We start from the raw sequence: 21,000 nt of genomic DNA, 5'->3' as shown, positions 1-21,000 counted from the left end.
TTATGATATATATATATATTTGGTCTTCATCCAGTTTCTGGCTAGACCTCCTAAAACCCTTGGAATTTTCTGTGGTGAGAGCCATAAAGCTGTCTTTATTGGGGGGGGGTTGAGTAGGTGGTCAGTGACCCATTATTTAGTCAGTCATGCCTGTAATGAAGTCTCCATAACAACCCAGAAGGGTGGGGTTTGGAGAGCTTCTGGGTTGGTGAACATTTGGGGACAGCAGCATGCTTTGGAAGGGCCTGGAAGCTCCATTCCTTCCTACATACCTTACCCTAAGCATCTTCCATCTGCCTGTTCCTGAGCTATATCCCTCTATAATAAACTGGTAATCTAGTAACTGTTTTTTGAGTTCTAAGAGTCACTCTAGCAAATTAATTGAACCCAAGGAAGGGGTTGTTGGAACCTCCAATCTAGAGCCTGTTAATCAGAAGCACAGGTGACAACCTGGACTTGTGATTGGCATCTGAAGGCAGGGGGCCTTCTTATAGGACTGAGGCCTTAACTTGTGGGATCTGATGCTATCTCTGGGTAGGTAGTGTCAGAACTGAGTTAAATTTTAGGACACTGCCAACTAAAAATTGGCACTTGCCTTCTGCTTCTACAAGGATTAGGTCACTAGCCACTGCAGTCGCTGACCTTCAACACGCCAGAAAGTTCAGGGTGGAGATCAAGAATGAGGCACTCTTGTGCTCTGGGAAAAACTGGCAGAACAGGCCTTCAGAGAGTTAGATATTTTCAGGAGAAGATTTTATGAACCCATAAATTCTTGCATCTTCTATCTAAGAAAGCACCAAAATCATTAATGGCGACATCAGCTCCTGGTGACCAGCAGCAAGCCTCTGCCACAATGTGTGCTTGACTGCACGTACCCGCTTTCACTAAAATCACGTATAATACTGACCTCCGCTTACCTCTTTGGAGCAGTTCCTCAGAGCTATAGTCCTCATTTTGCCCCACATAAAACTTAACTAACATCTCTCACATTATGCAATTTTTTTCAGCCCACAACATCCAGCTGGTGTCAGAGGATTGCTTGTTGGACATGTAGGGGAAAATACCCCAAACTGGGATTGGAATCAGAATCTTTATGGCCTCATTTAATTCTTGATTCCCTGCTCTGTGTGTGTGTGTGTGTGTGTGTGTCTGTCTTTATTCTCCTGACATGTCTTTTGCTATCATTTCTCTTTGAAACTTCCTGAGTCATTGTGTTTTGATATTCTCTCATTGACAGCATCCACTTGGATATTAGATTCTTTTAAGAGTTTCACATTCACATGTATTGTGAGGACTCCTACATTTCATCTTATCACTCCCATTTCCTTTGTGTGTTTTCGTTCTTTCTGTCTCCTTTGTTTTCTAACTTTTGCAATGTGACCATATATAAATGTAAACATTTTCTAATTATGCAAAACGCTATCATTCTACTGTTATCTGTTCAAAGTCACCATTAATTAATAAAATACCCTATTCTTCTCCAGTTGTCAATGTCAGGAGTGAAGTTCTAGACACGCCCACTAACCAAGAGGGTGAATTAGTGTTCCTACGTCCCTGTTATGTTTGTACCATACGCACAGTTGCCATCTAAAGCTACTTCCACTACTAAATGTTTCCCATGCTACGGCCTCTCTTAATCAGAGTTTTTAATATTTTCTGTGTGTTATGATGTTTTGACATCTTAAAAATCTTGCTAGTCAAGAAGAGCTAGCCAGTTCTTAGGGACAGCAATGGAAGCACACCTTTCATACACAAACCAACTGATTCCTCCCTTTATCAAACTCTCACACACTAAGCCAATATGTCTCTGCCCTAAATCATCCCAGGGTCAGATACCAGGAATCTAGAGACCACTCCTGCCAGAATTATTCAAACTGGCCAATCCCAAGCTGTTTACTCTGCTTGCCTTGCCTTTCCCATGGAAACCCCAATAAAAGCTTTGGCCCAGACTTTCTCCTGCTCCCTCTGCCTCGCAGCTGAATCTGGTGCTTCTCCATGTGGCCCTGCACAGCATGCCATACCCTTCCCTCAGGAAATGTAAGTTCTTCTTCCAATGGCACTGACTTCTCTGTGTCATCATTTGGTCACCTCCATCAATTAAAACCCCTCAGGTACAGGGGAGACACTGCTGTCTTTAAGTATTTGGCTGAGTGTTTGGAGTGTGAGCAGACTGTATGGCCTGCGCTCCCTGCTGGCTGCAGTCCTACTGAAATCACGTGGCTGGAGAGAATCCCTGAGCTTGCCTCCAGCTACTCCACACCCCACCTCCCTGCTCTTCCAGCCTCACCCGTCTCCGCCAGGGGCCCTGTGGCATTCTGCCAGGCTCTCTGCCAGGGACATCCTGAGGATGCCCGTTTCTCAGGAAGGTAAGATGAGAATCAGCCTCTTTGACACCTACAATCAGTCTCATCTACACAGAGGCTTCCAGGTATTTCTAGGGGACGGGCCAGTTCTGCACTCATGTTACTATTTTATGCCGAGTGTGCCCCACAGTTGTCTCTTGTAACAGCCTAAGATCGAAGCCAAAGACAATAAAGTAACAGAAAACACAGCAGGGCATTTCTACAAAGAGCCAAACCAACGAGAGCCATGGTGGGCCACCCTGATCGAGGGTAAGCTGTCCAGTGCCCAGAGGAGTGCAAGGACATGGCAGTGCTTCACAAGGGGTCCCCCAGGGACCATGTGCATCAAGATCACCTGGTAAAACTGGTAAAACTGATGCTCTGGGCCACAGCCTCAAGCTACGTAAGCAGAATCTCTGAGGTGGGGCCCTGAGCTCCTCAGGTGGTTCCTCAGACTCGAGTCTGAGAACGCTTGTCATGGAGCAGGGCAGCAGGGAGCAGGGGGTGGGAACCAACATTTGCTGAGAGCCTGCCCTGATCTAGATGCTGTTTGCAAGCTCAACCTCAGTGAATCCTCCCAAAGCCCCAGAAAGCGGAGGCCGTGAGCTGCAGCTGCCCTTGCTCCTGTGGCACCGCACTGGCCTCGTGGCACTCACCCTGCAGTCCCCGCGCACGCAGAGGCTGAAGGCGTCCTTGTAAGAACAGCGCGTCCCATCATGCACCATGCGCTTCATGGACACCACCTCCCCAGTCTCCTTGGACTCACAGTAGAGGTGGCATCTCTCTTTGGCTGGAAGGGAAGCAGTGGGGTGTTGGTGAGGAGGGCCAGCTGCACCGCTCACTTTGCTTGCAGTTTCCTTCCCAAGTTTGCTAAAGGGAAGCACCCTGCAAGGAGAAACTCTCACCCAGGAGGGTCTTCTTATGATTCACCCAGCCCCCTACATGCCTGCCCTGGGCCGGGAGAGAAAGCGAAAGGGGGCAGAGAACTGCACCCCCCTTCATGGCCCTGTTGTGTGGGACTTAGGAAGAGCTTTTCCCAACTGAGCCAGGCTGTTGCTGGTGCAGCCAGGTCTCAGATTACCGAGGCCCTGCCCAGAGACCCCCATATCGAGGGGAAGGGAAAATGGCTGTTCGCCAGGTCTCTACCTGGAGACCCTTTTCAGTCAACCTCTGAAACCCCAAATAACATGCCCCCTGATTCAGTCTCGGGTCTCTGGCACCTTCCCTTCTCAGCATTTACCTCCATGGTCACTATGACACCACGTCATTATTTGATTTTTCGCCAGACCAAAGCCTCGCTCTGAGAGGGGGATCTGTCTGCTCTGGCACCGCCTCTTTGAATGCACATGTGGGGCTTGCAACAGGTGCTCAGCCGGTGTGACACACATGGGGTGATGGAGACAGCAGAGCATGCCCCAGTCCCCACTCCCCTCCTCTGCCCAATGCCTGGAAGGAAGAGAAACTGTGTTTCTCTGTCATTTAGTGGGAGGGGGACCCAAATGAAATATAAACACTCTCATGCTTGAAACTACCAGACTTTTCAGTTCTAGGAGCCAACAAATGCCTTTTGATGCTTAAACCAGTTCAAGTCACTTGGAACTGAGAGCTCCCACTGAAAGATGAGAGGTCAGAAGTAACCTGATTCCTTGGCAGGCTCCGCCCCTGCCCTCCGCCTCATGGCTGAGCCAGGGTAAAGGCGCAACGCTAGCCTTGCCCACTGGGTGGCGAGCACAGGAGCCTGGGGCCAGCTGGGCCCCGCCCTCTTCGCTGCATCCTTGGCCAGGTGCAGTTGTCTGGCTCTTCTGGGATTGCAGTCCTGCCGTGAGCCCCAAGCCGGCAGCCACCCTGCCCAGGGTGGACTCTGCTGGCATGCCCATGCAGAATCAGTGGTCCAGTGAGCCCTGGCCTGTACACTGAATGCCCACTCCCCTTAGGGCTCACCATCCCGGTGCTCGTGGGGCAGCCAGTGGTGCTGGGCGTCACCATGCTCGAAGTATAGGTCCCATTGCCGGCACTGCTCCTCACGGAAGTCAGCCAGGGCATCAGGGCAGTCCTGGGAATTGCAGAGCTGGAAATCGTAGGCAAGGCCTGAGCAGGTGCGGCCCCCATTGGCTGGGCTGGAGGAGAAAACAGAAAGGTCTTGCAGCTCGGTGCCAGGAAGAGGCCAGCACATGGGGTGCCACTTGTGGGATCTGGGGGGAATCCCTGATCCTTGAGGGTCAGGGGGCAGCTCTGTTGAGTGAAGGGACGCGGCCTTGCCCTGTCCCAGCCGCAGGACCTGGGCTATCCCCCAGCCTCCAGGGCCTTGGAGCATCACTGTAGAAGGCACTGGTAATCCTCTCTCGGGGGTCCCATGGGAAGGGAGCATCTACTCAGCCCCTGTGCACCCCCCACCCCATCCCAGCTCCTGTAGCTGTGGCGGTGAACCAACAGTGAGCTGTAACAGGGTGTTTAGGTTCTGCTGTGCCTCCGGCCATAAGCCCCAGGGTGGTGGAGCTGCGTGAGCTCCCCTACATCTGGGCCTGGGCGTGGGCCTCACACATGCTGGGAACTCAGAGCAATTCTGAAGTAGTGGAATCTTGTTACAAGTGTTCTTAACAAGTGTCAGGTACACAGTGGACACTCCATCTCCAGCTTTCCTCCACCTCAAGAAAACTTGGGCCATGTTTCTGTAATTTCCTTACTTTGTTGAGAACACCAGCAGTCCACAAAGTACTAACCCCACAGGAAAGGCACCAGCTGGTGGCCAACAGGTGCCCATGGCAGGCAGGGTGATGGGGCGTGGCAGGTCAGCACCCTGGGAGGAGCTGGGGAGCTTCAGCCAAGCAGAACCCAAGGCCCCCCCTGAGACTTGGGCAAAAGTCATGTTCTGCTGTGATGATGGATGTATAGCATATAGCACTGTAGAGTGAATGATGGAAGGGGCTGGCTTCCATGAGGCTCCTTGCACAGTGCCATGTTCTCAGGGGAAGTCGGTGGAAATAACAATCTGAGAAATTTGTGGAGAAAGAACCAAGAAGCCTCAGTGTTTGATGGGGACCATGAAAGAAAGGGTGATTTTGAGATTTACATCAGGGCCACTGATGGGACCACAGACCAATGACAATACCAACCAGGGCATCACCAGGAGGGGGTGCAGCCCTGGGTGTAGGTTGGGGAGCCCAGGGGCATCGTGCAGCAGGAAAAAGAAGGAAGGGGTCGGGCTGTCGCTGGAGCCCCGGCCAGCCCAGACAGGAGCCATACAGATTCAAATGGAAATCCACGATAATTCCAAAAGAGAATGTGAGTTGGAGAATTCAGGGGAGGCCAGGGAGGAAGAGAAATTGAAGAGCTTGAGCTCATGCTGTAGATTGTTTGCAGTTCTGCAATCAAAAGAGTGGCGAGGCAAAGAACACAGAGGGAACTCAATCCAGTGAGCGGGGGCCCAGCTGGGAACCTCAGGAGTCTTCACACTGGCCACAGTGTCCCAGGAAAAGCTACTGAGCCAGGGAGCAGCAACTAAAGATGGGGCAGCATAAGGCCCAGCTGTCATCTTCAGGAGGACACACGAGAGGGGAGGCCCACGGGGCACACTGGCATTGCTGTGGGGCCTGTGGGCTCTGAAATGCTCTGGGCGCTGCAGCTGTGCGTATTCCCCACAGATGCAAGTGAGGCTGGCATAAATGAACCGTGCTCAGAGCTCTGTGTGGCACATCTGTGTTGTCTGATGGTCACTGATGTGCACGGAATGCTGGCACTGACCAGGGGTTAGCTACTCTCCAGGCCCAACGGTGTTTGTGAACAGATGGAATGGCAGGCAGTTCTGGCAGTTTTGCTCACGTCACTGCTGCCCCTGTCCCTTGCTGCCACCAAGAAGGCTGAACCAGCCAGAGGGGTAAGAAAATCCCTAGAGTGCGCAGGTGGGGAGGGACAGAACATAGAACACCCAGAACCTGCATGATCTCCCCCAGGGCCAGACCTGGGGGTGAGTCCCCTGGACCCCAAGAGCCCAGCATCAGACACCACGAGGAGTCAGGGCCTGGTGGGGGGAGAGAGGGGTTGTCAGGCCAGATCTGCTCTTCTGACTGTGCACCCTGGACCAGAACCTGGAAGTCCTCACCCAGCACTGCCTGGGAGGCAGGGTGGGGAGCATGGATGGAGGTGGGAGTCCAGCGGGCCTTCAGGCATCCTCTCCAGGCTGTTTCTCCCCTGGGCAGCTGGGATTGGGTGGCATGTCACTGACCCTGCCTCTTGCCTGATTGCAAACAGCTGCTCTCCTGCTCAGGCTCCCAGCATCCTGGGGACCGAGAGAGCCCTCCTCTTTATCCCCATTGCCCCATCTCTGTTCTGCCTCCTATTCTTTTTTTTTTGTGGTACGCAGGCCTCTCACTGTTGTGGCCTCTCCCGTTGCGGAGCACAGGCTCCGGACACGCAGGCTCAGCGGCCATGGCTCATGGGCCCAGCCGCTCCGCGGCATGTGGGATCCTCCCGGACTGGGGCACGAACCCGTGTCCCCTGCATTGGCAGGCGGACTCCCAACCACTGCGCCACCAGGGAAGCCCTCACCTCCTATTCCTGATGCCCTCAACCAAGAAGAGCAGAGGAGGTCGGTGTCTAGAGTAGGATGCAGGCCAAGTGGGAGGAATGGCCCTAGGCCACCAGGTCAGAAGACCAGGTTTCCAAGTCTCCAGAGCTGGCTCTGGCCCCAGCAGGCTATGTGGCATGAGCCCTCCACTCTCTAAGTCTCAGTCCCTCCCAGTAAGATGAGAAGGGGCCAGAGCTGCCTGCCCTCACATCGTCTCCAGAACTGACATCCGCAGGGGCCTTGCAGGATAGGGTTGGCTAGCAAGGGCCCTTGGGGACCGCAGCTGCCACCAAGGAAGGCTGGGAAACATCAGGGCCAACTCACTGTGGGTTGTCGCACTGACGGGTCCTGAACTTCACACCTGTGCCGCAGGTACGTGAGCAGGAGCCAAAGGGACTCCAGGCGCCCCAGTTGCCATCTCGTTTGAGGATGTCAGGTGTCAGCCAGATGCAGTGTCCTTTAAAGCAGTGCTGAAAGACAGAAGGTCACATGCCCCCCACCCTTCAGCTGCAGTGCCCGTGATGACTGCCTGGCCCTCGAGGCACAGGGAGAACAGGCCCTACTCACCCCTAGAAGCTCAGAACTTCGCTGGGAGGCATGGTAAGGTGTTGGCCCACCCAGCTTCCCCCGACCACCACCCTGGTCTCCCACCATCCTCAGTGCCTTGTTCAGCCTACTCTGTCCCCGCAGCCAAAGCCCACCCCACACCGTGTCTGCAGGATGAAACCCCCGGCCTGGTGTGCCCACACAGCGCCATTCATAAAGATGTAAGTGGCACATCAAGCCAGTGACTCTAGAGACATGTAAGGTCTACTGTTTAAGTAAAAATAAGCAATTTAAAAGAAATATGGAGACAAAGGATAGGTGATATGTTGACATGGTAAAAATTCATGAATACAGTAAGTAGAACACTGGAGTAGAGGAAACTCAGGTCTACAACTTGAATCTATCACTAGTCCAGAGAGGAAGCTTATACAATTTAGGGCCCATTTGAATAAGATTGCAAAATTAAAAATACTAAGTTTGGTATAAACTGGAATATTGATTTAGAATTAGAAAATATAAAACAAAAAATTCAAAAACTGACAAATACCGCAAACCACCAAAAACAGAGAACAATGATTTTTTTCAGATTGATTGATGGACACAACATTTCCTGCAGTTCTAACTGTATACTCTTTCATGCCCTCTTCATATGACAATAATTTTGTAGGATTGTATTCCATAGGGAGGATAGAAAGACAATGCAGTCATCCCTCAGCAAGCTTTTTCTGTAAGGGCCAGATAGTAACTGTTTTAGTCTTTGCAGGCTACATGCTCACTATTTCAACTATTCAACTCTGCCATTAGAGCATGAAAGTGGCTACAGACAACATATAAATGAATGGATATGGCTGCATTCCAATAAAACTTTGTTTACAAAAGCAGGCAGCAAATGGAAACTTCTAGAATGGAGCTGTAAGAAACTTGGTGAACCCGCTCCTCAGTAAAACAACTATTTAACTGGTGAAAATTATTTTCTAAACAAACCATTTAAATTATCTGGACAACAATTACTGACTGTATAGCATGGGGAACTATATTCAATATTTTTTAATAACCTATAATGGAAAAGAATCTGAAAAAGAATATACATAACGGAACCATTTTGCTGTAAACCTGAAACTAACACAATATTGTAAATCAACTATACTTCAATTAAAAAAAATAAAGTATCTGGAAATTGTCCTAAGGTCAATACAACAAATGGAGAGAATTTACTAAATCTTGGTAAGAATAGTAAAAGTCTATACATTTGAGCCACAACCCTCTCCCATTCCTTCCCCATCTCAGTGTGATGGAGGCTTTACTGCCTAAAAGACAGAGGTCTTCGTCTCCTCAGCTCCCAGTCTAGGGCTATAGTTTCACCCTGGGAAAGGCAGGCCACTGGCATCTCCCATACCTCCCAACACTGTGCTGCAGAAAATCTGTTCCAGTCAGGGAACTCCCTTTGCCCACCCAGTCCTCACTCCCAGACGGGAGGCTCTACTCCAGGTATGGCAAACCAAGAATACAGTACTCTAGCAGCCCCTTCTCTGGCTTCCTTGTAGGGCAGAGGTTCCATGCTGAAAGGGAAAAACCAAGAAGACTAGAAGCTACTATCTCTATCCAGTGATCTATTCGTAGACCAGGAGTGTCACTCTGTTAAGTGGACCACCCTGCTCCTAGCTCCAGCGCAGTGGTGCAGTAGTCTTCCCAGAGGGAGAGGCAGAACTGAGAGCTCCACAGCTCACCCTAAGAGGACTAACTTTATTTGGAACAGAGCATGAGGAAGTTCATGCCTAAGGGCATTGTCAAAAACAATAGAAATCTTGGTAGTGAGCAACTAAGAGGAGGCCAGTAGCTCCACAATACTAGTAAGCAGCAAGTAAAATGGTAAACTAACTAGAAGTGTAACCAGGGAAAAGACAGCTAAGAGCCCTCCTGGAGTCTGAGCAAGCCTCAAATATTGGTAACACCCTGCCTCTGTGAAGGGTCCAGAATCTGATTAGGTCAGGCTGTAGACAAGTTGTACCCCAGGGCAACTGTATCAAAAACAATACAGCATCAGCTAGCAGCTAGTGAAAGCTAATTGGGTGTGATAACAATAGAGGCAGAACAGCCAGAAGTTTAGCTGGAAGATCAAAGAAAGAGACAGAACCTGGCTAATCCCACTGTTCTGGGGGTGGAGGTGGGAAGCTGTGTGGCCTGGGTGACTATGCATATGCCCAAGGCTGTGATCTCTGAGGGGCAATATCAACAGCTGCATGCTGCAGGGCAAATAAAATTTATTGAAACAGTGCATCCAAGTCACTAAAGAAATAAACAGGTAAACAAGCAAACAACAGCACAACAAGGTCTAGGGGAATCACTACCCAGAGTTTCTTCAATGTATCATCTAAAATGTCCAGTTTCAACAAAAATTTCTGAGACGTGAAAAGAAACAGGAAAGTGAAATCTATACACAGGAAAGTAAGCAGGCAACAGAAGCTGCCTTTGAGGAGTCCCAAATGTTAGAATTAGCAGACAAAAATTTCAAAATAGCTATTATAAATATGTTCAAAGAACAAAAGGAAACCATGTCTAAAGAACAATGCCTCACCAAATGGCATCAGGAAAGAGATAGAAACTAAAAAAACACAAACAAAAAGAAAAAAAAAAGAAAAAGAAATTATGTAGTTTAAAAACAAATGAAAAATTCACTAGAGGGCTCAGTAGTAGATTTGAGCTGACAGAAGACTCCATGAACTTGAATATAGATCAATAGAAATTATGCAATCTGAAGAGAAGAGGGGGGAAAAAATAAAGAAAAATGAACAGAGCCTCTGAGAAACATGGAAGACCATAAGTTCACTGAAATGTGCACAGTAAAAGTGCCAGAAGGAGAGGACACAGAGAAAGGAGTAGAAAATATTCAAAGAAATAATGTTTGAAAACTTCCAAAATTTTATTAAAAACATTAACATACACATCCAAGAGATTTAACCAAGTAAGGTAAATGCAAAGAAATCCACACCCAGACACAATATAGTCAAATATAGAAAGACAAAGGTAAAATGTCAGAAGAAGCAAAAGAAAAATGACTCACTGGAAGCCCAATAAGATTAACAGCTGACTTTAATCAGAAATAATGGAGGCCAGAGGTAGTGGTGTCAACCAAGAATCATATCCAACAAAACTACTTCTCAACAACGAAAGTGAAATAAAAATATTCCCAGATAAACAAAAACTGGGAGAATTCATCGCTAGCAGACCTGCCATATAAGAAATACTTAATTAGGAGTTTGGGATTAACATACACACACTACTATATATAAAAGAGATAACCAACAAGGACCTACTGTATAGCACAGGGAACTCTACTCAATATTCTATGATAAACTATATGGGAAAAGAAACTGAGAAAGAATGAATATATGTATATGTATAACTGAATCACTATGCTACACACCTGAAACTAACACAACACTGTAAATCAACTATACTCCAATAAAATTGTAAAAAAAGAAATACTAAAGGAAGCTATTTAGGCTGAAAGCAAGTGACACCAGAGAATAATTCAAATCCACATGAAAAGACAGAGTTCTGGAATGGACAAATTTCTAGAAAGACACAGACTACCAAAACTGATTTAATAAGATCTAAAAATTGGAATAGACCTATAACAAGAGATTGAATTAGTGATTTAAAACTTCTCACAAAAAATAGCCAAAGCCAGATGACTTCACTGATAAATTCTACCAAACGCTTAAAAAAACTAATACCAATCCTTCAAAAACTCTTTCAAAAAATGGAAGAGAAGATTTTCCCAATTCATTCTATGAGGATAATATTACCCCAATACAAAAATCAAAGATATCAAAAGACAAAAACTATAGAAAAATATCTCATGAAAATGGACTTAAAAATTCTTCAACAAAATTCTAGCAAATCAAATCCATAGTAAAAGATTATACACCATTACCAAGTGAAATTTATCCTAGGAATTCAAGGTTTAGCATCTGAAAATCAATCAATGTAATAAACCATATCATCAGAATAAAGGAAAAACTGTATGATTACCTCAAGACTCAAAAGATAAAACTGGCAAAATCCAACATCCTTTCCTGAAAAAAGCACTCAAAAGACAGGACTAGAAGTTCCTCAAGCTGATAAAGGACATCAGTGAAATACCTCAGCTAACATCATGCTTAATGGTAAAAGAATGAATGCTTTCCCCCTAATCAAAAGCAAGACAGGGGTGTCTGATCACACCACTTCTAGTCAACATTGTACTGAACATTCTAGCCAGGACAATTAGGCAAGAAAAAGAAGTAAAGGGCATCCAGATTGGAAAGGAAGAAGTAAAACTATCTCTATTTGCAGATGAATTGACCTTCTATATAGCAAGTCCTACGGAAACCACTAAAAAACTATTAAAGTTAATTTTAAAAGTTCAGTGAGATTGCAGGATTCAAGGTCAATATACAAAAATCTATTGTATTTCTATAAACTAGCAATGAATGAACTGAAAATGAAATTAAGAAAACAGTTCTATCAGGGACATAGAGAACAGACTGGTGGTTGCCAAGGGGGAGGGGGGTGGGAGAGGGTTGGATTGGGAGTTTGGGATTAGCAGATGCAAACTGGTATATATAGAATGGATAAACAACAAGGTCCTACTGTATAGCACAGGGAGCTATATTCAATATCCTGTGATAAACCATAATGGAAAAGAATATGAAAAAGAATATATATATACATATTTGTATAACTGAGTCACTTTGCTGTACAGCAGTAAGTAACATAACATTGTAATTCAACTAAGAAATTAGAAGTATTTTGAGTTAAAAAAAGAAAACAATTCTATTTACAATAGCATCAAAAAAAAGAAAAAAGAAAAGGAAAAAAACCTTAGGAATAAATTGAAGAAAAAAATGCAAAACTAGTACACTGAAAACTACAAAACATTGTCGAAAGAAACCGAAGATCTAAGTAAATGGAAAGACATCCCATGTTCATGGATCAGAGTTTAATATGGCAGCACAGTCATACCTCAGAGATACTGCTGGTTCGGTTCCAGACCACCACAATTAAGCAAATATCAAAATAAGGAGGGTCACGTGAATTTTTTTGGTTTCCCAGTGCATGTTAAAGTTATGTTTACACTATACTGTAGTCTATTAAGTGTGCCATTATGTCTTAAAAAAACAATGTACATATCTTTTTTTTTTTTGCGGTATGCGGGCCTCTCACTGTTGTGGCCTCTCCCCTTGCGGAGCATAGGCTCCAGATGCGCAGGCTCAGCGGCCATGGCTCATGGGCCCAGCCGCTCCGCGGCATGTGGGATTTTCCCGGACCAGGGCACGAACCTGTGTCCCCTGCATCGGCAGGCGGACTCTCAACCACTGTGCCATCAGGGAAGCCCAACAATGTACATATCTTAATTTAAAATATTTTATCGCTAAAATATGGTAACCATCAACTGATAATGCAGGGCTGCCACAAACTTTCAATTTGTAAAAAAAAAAAAAAGTAATGTCTGCAAAGCACAATAAAGCAAAGTCCAATAAAACGAGGGATGCCTGTACTCCCCAAACTGATCTGTAGATTCAATGCAACACTTATGCTGGAATTTTGCAGAAATTGAGAAACAGCTCCTAAAATTCATATCAAATGTCAAAGGATCAGAAATAGCCAAAACAATCTTTAGAAACAACAAAGTGGAAGGACTCAGACTTCTGTATTTCAAAGCTTACCACAAAACTACAATAATCAAGACAGTGTGGCCCTGCCATAAGGACAGACAAAATTATACATGGAACAGAATGCAGAGTCCCTAAAAGAACCTTTACATATGATCAACTGATTTTTAACAAAGGTACCAAGTGATTCAATGGAAAAAGAATAGCTTCTTCAACAAATGGTGCTGAGACAACTGGATATTCACATGCAAAAGAATAACGCTGGACTCCTTCCTCACACCTTACACAAATATTAACTGAAAATGGATCATAGATCCAAATGCAAGAGCAGGAATACATCTTCTTGACCTAATGGCAATGGTTTCTTAGTTACAACACCAAAACACGAGTGACAAAAGAAAGAATATCTAAATTGGACTTCACCAAAATTAAAAGCTTTTGTACATCAAATGATACGATCATGAAAGTGAAAAGACAACCCACATAATGGGAGAAAATATTTGCAAACCATATATCTGAGCAGTCTGAGAAGGGATTTGTACCCAGAATGTATAAAGAAAGATTATAACTTGATAATAAAAAGATACCTCAATTAAAAAATAAGCAAAGGATAATGAATAGACATTTATCCAAAAAAGATATATACAAGTTGCCATTAAGTCCATGTAAAGGTGCTCAAAACCACAATGAGATAACACTTCACATCCACTGGGATGGTTATAATAAAAACACAGGTAATAAGTTTTGGTGAGGATGTGGAGAAATTGTTAGTAGGAATGTAAAAAGGTACAGCTGCTTTGGGAACGAGTTTGGCAGTTTCTCAAAATGTTAAAAATAGTGTTACTGTAAGAGCCAACAATTCCACTCCTAGACACATATTCAAGAAAAATGATACATCCATGCAATAACTTGGACACGAATGTTGATAGCAGCATTTCTCATAATAGCTGAAAAGAGGTAGCAGCTCAAATGTCCATCAACTAATAAATGGATAAATAAAAAACAGTATATGTATACAATGAATTATTATAGAGCAACGAAAAGGAATAAAGTACTGACACATAATATAACCTGGATGAACCATGAAAACATTATGCTAACTGAATGAAGCCAGTCACAGAAGGATGCACATTGTACAATTCCATTTGTATGAAATGTTCAGAAGAGGCAAATCTAAGGAGACAGAAAGTAGACTAGTGATTGCCGAGGATTAAGGGGGAGGGGGGATGAATCGCAGTGACTGCTAATGGTTACGGGGCTTCGCTTTGGAGTGACAAAAAATGTTCCAGATGTATATGTATAGCTGATTCACTTTGTTATAAAGCAGAAACTAACACACCATTGTAAAGCAATTATACCCCAATAAAGATGTTTAAAAAAAAAAAATGTTCCAGAATTTGATTGTTGTGATGGCTGTACAACTCTGTGAATATACTGAAAACCATTGAATTGTACATTTTAAATGGGTGAATTTAAATGTGAGTCACATCTTGATGAAACTGTTAGGGGAAAATAAAACAGGTGGCAGGTGGAGTTGGTATGTGTGCTCTAGCCTGCTCTAGGAGGTTGAGCAAAATATTTTTTAATTTTCAGTAATTTAGAGAAGTTACTGGTGATGTTATGTGAACACGTAGATGATCAAATTTGCTATCTAGTGTGCTTCTGGATATGGATTTCAGGGTATTTCAGGTTTTCTTGGTCAGAGCCTGATTTAAAATGCTTTTTGGATTAGCAACTCAGTAACTGTTGCTGTCAACATTCTTACTGTAGGGGCAATATTCTGAGCTTTACATTGCCTTTGATGTTGTCAACATTTCATGTCAAAATCAGAAAGAAGTTTAAATGCTTTTCCAATGTGTTCATCTGATTCCCTCCTCTTCATTAACTGCATTGTTAAATGCTTCAAGAGCCTGTTACTTATTTCGCTTTGATATTTATCTCTTCCTCCTAATGAATGCTTTAGTTTGATCTGAAAACTTATTTCGTTATAATTAAATTTTTGAAGTCAGATTTATTGCTACTGATTTCTTTACTCATTTTAAACTTTTATTTATTTTCTACTGATTTTTTTTTTTTTGCAGTACACGGGCCTCTCACTGTTGTGGCCTCTCCCGTTGCGGAGCACAGGCTCTGGATGCACAGGCTCAGCGGCCATGGCTCACAGGCCCAGCCGCTCTGTGGCACGTGGGATCTTCCCGGACCGGGGCACGAACCCGCGTCCCCTGCATCGGCAGGCGGACCCCCAACCACTGCGCCACCAGGGAAGCCCTCTACTGATTTTTATCTGAATTTTCTTTAATAAATATATTTGAAAATGGTAAAAGAAGGTATCTTTATACTTATATCTAAATCAGAAGTCTGTCGTTTCTCCCTTACTTTATTGAAGCATTCTGAAACAACTTTCAAAATTGCAGTTAAACTAGTAACAGCTTTATCAACATTTTGAATAAACTTTTTGCATCCCATCTGCATTCAGGTTTCTCTCCTGGACTTTGAAAATTATTTTTAGTGCTCCTTGTGTTTTGTAATGTGTATGTTTGGAGGTCTGGACAGTTTTTAAATAAACAAACCATCTTATTAAACTTAGCATTTCCAAAGAAGTATCCAAGTTGGATCTGTGTTAGTGTCCCATCTACAAGACAAACCCCAGAAGAAAACAAACTATTGCTAAGATAGAAGTAATCACAACCTGTAGTATATGTGAGGCCCCTTTTCTCCAATCAATTGAGGAGACTGTGCTAAACACAGCACATATTCTGCAACAACCCTGGGTGAGTTGGCACAGAGGCAGTAAGAGTATTTCTAGAAGCTATTCTTACACCTGTATAGAAACAACAACCTAACCGTACACATAAGGTACTAAAAGCCATGTAAATAAACCAATAAATATACCCCAAATCCAATTTATCCTTAGCCAAAGCCACAAAACACCCACGGCCCCTCTAATGTCAACAGGAGAAATGTATCAGAGGGGAAGGAGGAGTGATCCTAATCGATTATGGTCAGTGAAAATATATGACCACGTGAACACATTGTGAGGCCTGTCCCAGGGCCCTGGAAGGGGCTTATACAAGTATGGGGCCCTGAAGCTTATGCATCGTCAGCTTCATGGTAAACCCATCTCTGCTCCCTTCTCAAAACCTTCTGGGGTTCCCCACTGCTGCAGGATTTAGACTAGCCCTGTGGCCTGGCTCCTACACACCAACCCTGCTCCATCTCCCACTGCCACACCAGGCACGGGAGCACTGACTGCTCTCTGAACAGACCACGCTGCCTTTGGGAGCTCCTCTGTGAAAGAAGCCCTAGCTCCATTTCCTCCCCCACCCCTGCAGTAATGCAGGGATCCCCCTGCAGAACAGAGACGCTCACTACCCCAGCTGTGGAGAGCTGCTTGTTGCTCATGGCTGACAGCTGAATCCCTTTATAGGAAATGCCCTCAGCCAAAGACAGCTGCCTAGCCCGGAGTCATGCCCTTTTCCTGGGGACAGCCACGGCCAGAGGTCGAGGTGGGGGACAACTCTGAAAGGCCAGCCCGGAGCGCCGGGCAGGGTAGGCTGAACCTGCGTTGTGACCACACCACTGTTCAATGACTCTCTCTCTCTGCAGGTGTCGATACTGAGCGTGCTCCTCAGGAAACACCTTGCCATCAGATCTCTGTCTCAGAGCCCACTTCCAGGGCAGCCAAGCTCCCGTCTCCATGCCCACGTTGCTCCCATGTATCCCTCCTGGTTCTCGGCTCTTGTCTCCCTAGATTTGTGCACATCTCTGCTGGGAGCCCACCTTGCCTCTTCTTCCTTACACAGGCCTCTCACTCCTCCCAACCAGCTGAAGCACTCCCAGGCCTGCCTTTGCACAGGAGGCTCTGCAGAGGCTGCCATTCCCTGGATTCTCCTTCCCGGGCTCTGGGCAAGCGATCAAGGGCTCCACCACCACCAGATTGGGCACCCGGGCACATGGCCAACAAGCACAGTCATGAGCTACCTGGGGTCCGGGAGGCCTGGCTCCAGGTCACCAGTGATGCTGTTCACATCCTTTCCGGGCCACAGTTACCTCATCTCTCACCTCAGAGCTCCCCTCACTCAACCAGGGAAGGGAAAGACCCACAGAAATTCTTGCTAGTGTCCCCCTCAGCTGGTGGAGCAAGGGGAGGGCTGGCAGGAAAGGAGGAGGGCCCAGGCAGGGGAATGCTGTGGACTGAATATTTGTGTGCCCCAAAATTCACATGTTGAAGCCTAACTCCAAAGCGATGGTATTAGAATGTGGCGCCTTTGGGAGGTGATTAGGGTGGAGCCCTCATGAATGAGATTAGTGCCTTTAAAAGAAGACAAGAGAGAGATGATTTCCCTCTCCAAAATGTGAGGACAGGGAGAGAAGATGGCAGTCTGCAACCCTCACCAGAATCCGACCATGCCGATACCCTGATCTCGGATTTCCAGCCTCCAGAACTGTAAGGAATAAGTGCCTGTTGTTTAAGCCACCCTAGTCTCTGGCTTTTTGTTATAGCAGCCCCCATGGACTAAGACAAAGAGGATGGGAAGGGTCCTGGCACCTCTGAAGGTTGTGACGGGGTCCAGCCTCTAAATCACTGGTGGGCATGGGAACCAAGGGCCAGGGGGATGGCGGAGGCCACATAGTGGTCCCGCTGTCCCCACTGAACAAATTGGTCCCCAGTTTGTAAATGGGGAGCTGGGCATGGGACAACTCAGGACACTCCACAGGCCTATGGCGTGATGGATCACCTCCTCTGCAGACTTGGGTCCAACCAAACGCACAGAGGCAACACACGTGCACTGTAGAAAATATGAAAACAAGGCAAAGCAGAAAGACAGGAAAATCACCCTTCATTCCACCACTCAGAAGCTGTCCCTCTAATATTTGGTTTATTTACTCCTGGATGATGATGAGCATTTAAAAGAGTGCAATTATCCCAAATGAACAATTTTATACTCTGATGCCTCAGTGTTATTATAAAAGAAACATGTTTAATATTATTAAAATGCTTTATAAACATATGTTTAAATGCCTACAAATATTTCATCCAATAGAGAGGTTTAAACATTTAAAAGCACAAAGCCACATGTCATGAGTGAATTCAGAGCCCACACGTACCCATGGACAATCCTGACCAGGGCTGCCTCTGGTACCAGGATAAGTACCACGGAGAGCGCTGGTGCACCTAAGCAGGGCTGGGAACACTGCCAGGTTGGTCTGAAAGCCTGAAAGGCAGACTGTTCTTTTCAGGAAGTGCACATTTAGCATTTCGGAACCACTGTGATCCTGGGTTTCCGTTCTCCACCCGCCAGCATGTCCCAAGCTGGTACCATGTGCCAGGAGCCTGGGATGTGAGGATAACTGAGTGGGACACTTAGGTGGCTCACCCAAGGGGTAAAGGATGGCTCAAGGTCACACAATGAGGAGGGAGGACCCAGGGCTTAAACTCCCATGCCCAGCCCGTGGGCTGTCCCTGTTGCTAGGCCTGTCTGCCAGTTCTCAACTATGCAGCAAAGCATGGGGCATCACAGGGCCTCTGCACTCTGGATAAGCACCGTGGCACATGTTTCTGAAACAGTCCTTCTGAATTCAGGAAAACTTAGGGTGGGCGTTGCTTCCCCAAGACACTGCCGGTGAATGTGAGACACATGAAGGACTCTTCCCTGACAAGACACACTGACGCAGGAGCCATCCTGACCCAGCTGGATCTGCACCCCACCCATGACCCTGACCCTGGCTCAGGCAAGGAGGGCAAGGTGAGCCCACCAGCCCGGCCTGCAGGGTAGAGGCACCTGGGGGGACCCTCTGTGCTTGGCCTGACCCTGCCTCCAGGGTATCCAGGGCATACACTGTGTGGCCACAGGGCGCACCTGTCTGAGAGCAGATCTGAGCCATGTCCCCAGCACCCTGGACAGGTCAGGTGATGAAGCAGGCTCGGGAACAGCCATCGTCAGTTCAATCAGTCCTTCCCTCTCTCCCACCATCACCCAGCCTCCTGCGGAGCCGTGTGTGTTAATCGGGTCTTTTGTTTTCTGGATTCTGATGCTTCGACTTCTGGGCCTTGCTGACCCTGGGGGCACTGTCCCTCCCAGGGTTAGCCAGTTCCTAGAAATAGTAAACAACTCATCCACGAGTGCAATTTTCAAGTGCAAACCTATCAATCCAGAGCACACAGAGCCACCTCCTTCATCAGGGCTCCTAAATTCCAGGCCACCATCCTCCATCCTAATCACTCCAGGGCTAGTCAGGTACCAGACAACTAGGGGCAGCCCCTATGGCCCAGAGCCCACTGAAATTATTCACAGCAGCCAAACCTAAGCCTGCTTACCTTGCCTTGCCATTCCTTTCTGCAGAAACCGAAGTTCCTGCCGCCCTCTGCTCTCCAACTGATCCTGATGCTTCCCTGTGTGCCCGACAGCCCCCCTTCGCCCTCCTGCCACGGTGTGGTGTGGCCCCTCCCTTTGGGGTTTGTGAGGAACAAACTCTCTTGTCAATGGCAATTGTCTTGATCTGTTGGCCCTACTGTACCTCAGCTTTTCTACTAATACATTATATTTTAAAACATCACGCTCCTCTCATCCACCCTCCCCAGCCATCCTCATCATGCTGCCACCCAATGAGGTCCCCCCGCCTGAAGCACCGGTCCCACTTCTCTCTACTCTTTGGGATTTGGCTGGGGCCGCTGACCAGGAAGCCTCTCTGAGCTCCCGACAGGCCCCTCCCCAACCCGTTCCTCACCACCATGTCATGGCTGCCTCGTCACGTTCGTGGCCAACCCCCACAGACAGCGAGGTCTGATGGAGGCAGAGGGAGCCTGACACATGGATGGATGGATGAACGTGAAGCCGAGGTGACTGATGAGCCTAATCCTCAGGTCCACTGCCCACATCTATGTCCAAGAGCAACGGGCTCACCTCTCCCCTCTCAGCCAAACATGCCTGCCCACAACTCCTGATTCCATGAGAAAGCCGTGTGCCCACTGGCCCTCATCCCTCTCCACTTGATCTCACCAACACATGCACTCTGCACCCTTCACACCCCATTGTGGGAACCCAGGCAGACAATGAAAAAGCCATCAAACTGAGGGGCAGGCAGTGGAGTTGGCTCATCTGTAGTTTTGTTCCTTCTCCCCAGGTCATCTCTGCGGATGGAATATAGATACATTGTTCCGTCTCTGGGAAATGGTGGGTGTAGGAAACTGTGAGCAAGCAGGGGTATAATCCAGTGCTGGAGGCCAAGAGGGGAGAATGCGCTTGGGATGACCCACTGTGGACATGAGGACCCCAGGCAGAGCCTGAGTGCTGTGTGACCCCCTGCCAGGGGTCTTGCAACGGGGGCAGAGAGGGACGGAAATGGACAGTTGAGCTTGGCAAAGCCCTGGTCCCTGAGATGACCTGCTATTTCTCCAACCTGCCTAGACTTTCCCCCTGCTCCCTTCTGCCTCTCCTCTCTCCTGTGCCCTGTGGCTGTTCTTGCAGGAAAGGGAGAGACAAAGGATGATTGCTTTCCAAATATAAGATTACATTGCAATAAGAAACTCATAGAGGCAGAGGATTCTGATAGGCCCCCTGGGAGGTGCCCTTCCCGTCCTCCTCTCTCCCCCTTCCCATCCTCCTCTCTCCCTTTGCCCCTCCAGCCCCACTCCACACACACACCAGGAATCCCTCACCTAGGTCAGCTTTCTACCTATGCTCCTTGTGAACGAGGGCAGGCTGAGCTAAGCCCCAGCTCCACCCTCTCAGTCAGCACAAGACTGTTTTTTAATACATAAAATGATGGGGCTTTTACTGGGCTAAATGAACTAAGGGTCCCACCACCAAAAAGAGTGAAAGGTCATCACTGAGCCAGTGTTTTCTGTGAGAAAGGGTACTTTGGCCACATCTGCCCACCTTCCTCACCA

At 47.0% G+C, this 21,000-nt stretch overlaps 1 protein-coding gene across 1 annotated transcript in view; it reads right to left on the bottom strand.

The window, feature by feature from the left end:
* The window catches only part of ADAMTS2 (ADAM metallopeptidase with thrombospondin type 1 motif 2), a 238,445-nt gene that overhangs the window by 20,941 nt on the left and 196,504 nt on the right, over positions 1–21,000 (bottom strand). The window contains exons 12-14 of the mRNA XM_024765086.1: positions 7,231–7,376; positions 4,284–4,459; positions 2,999–3,132 (exon numbers count right to left, since the gene is read on the bottom strand). Coding sequence (XP_024620854.1) covers positions 2,999–3,132; positions 4,284–4,459; positions 7,231–7,376 — 456 coding nt within the window. The remainder of the gene's footprint in view (positions 1–2,998; positions 3,133–4,283; positions 4,460–7,230; positions 7,377–21,000) is intronic.

Source organism: Neophocaena asiaeorientalis, unplaced genomic scaffold, assembly GCF_003031525.2.
Source record: "Neophocaena asiaeorientalis asiaeorientalis breed wild unplaced genomic scaffold, Neophocaena_asiaeorientalis_V1.1 scaffold241, whole genome shotgun sequence".
Classification (NCBI taxonomy): Eukaryota; Metazoa; Chordata; class Mammalia; order Artiodactyla; family Phocoenidae; genus Neophocaena; species Neophocaena asiaeorientalis.
Note: the sequence above shows the minus strand (reverse complement) of the source record. Positions and strands in the feature narration are given on the sequence as shown.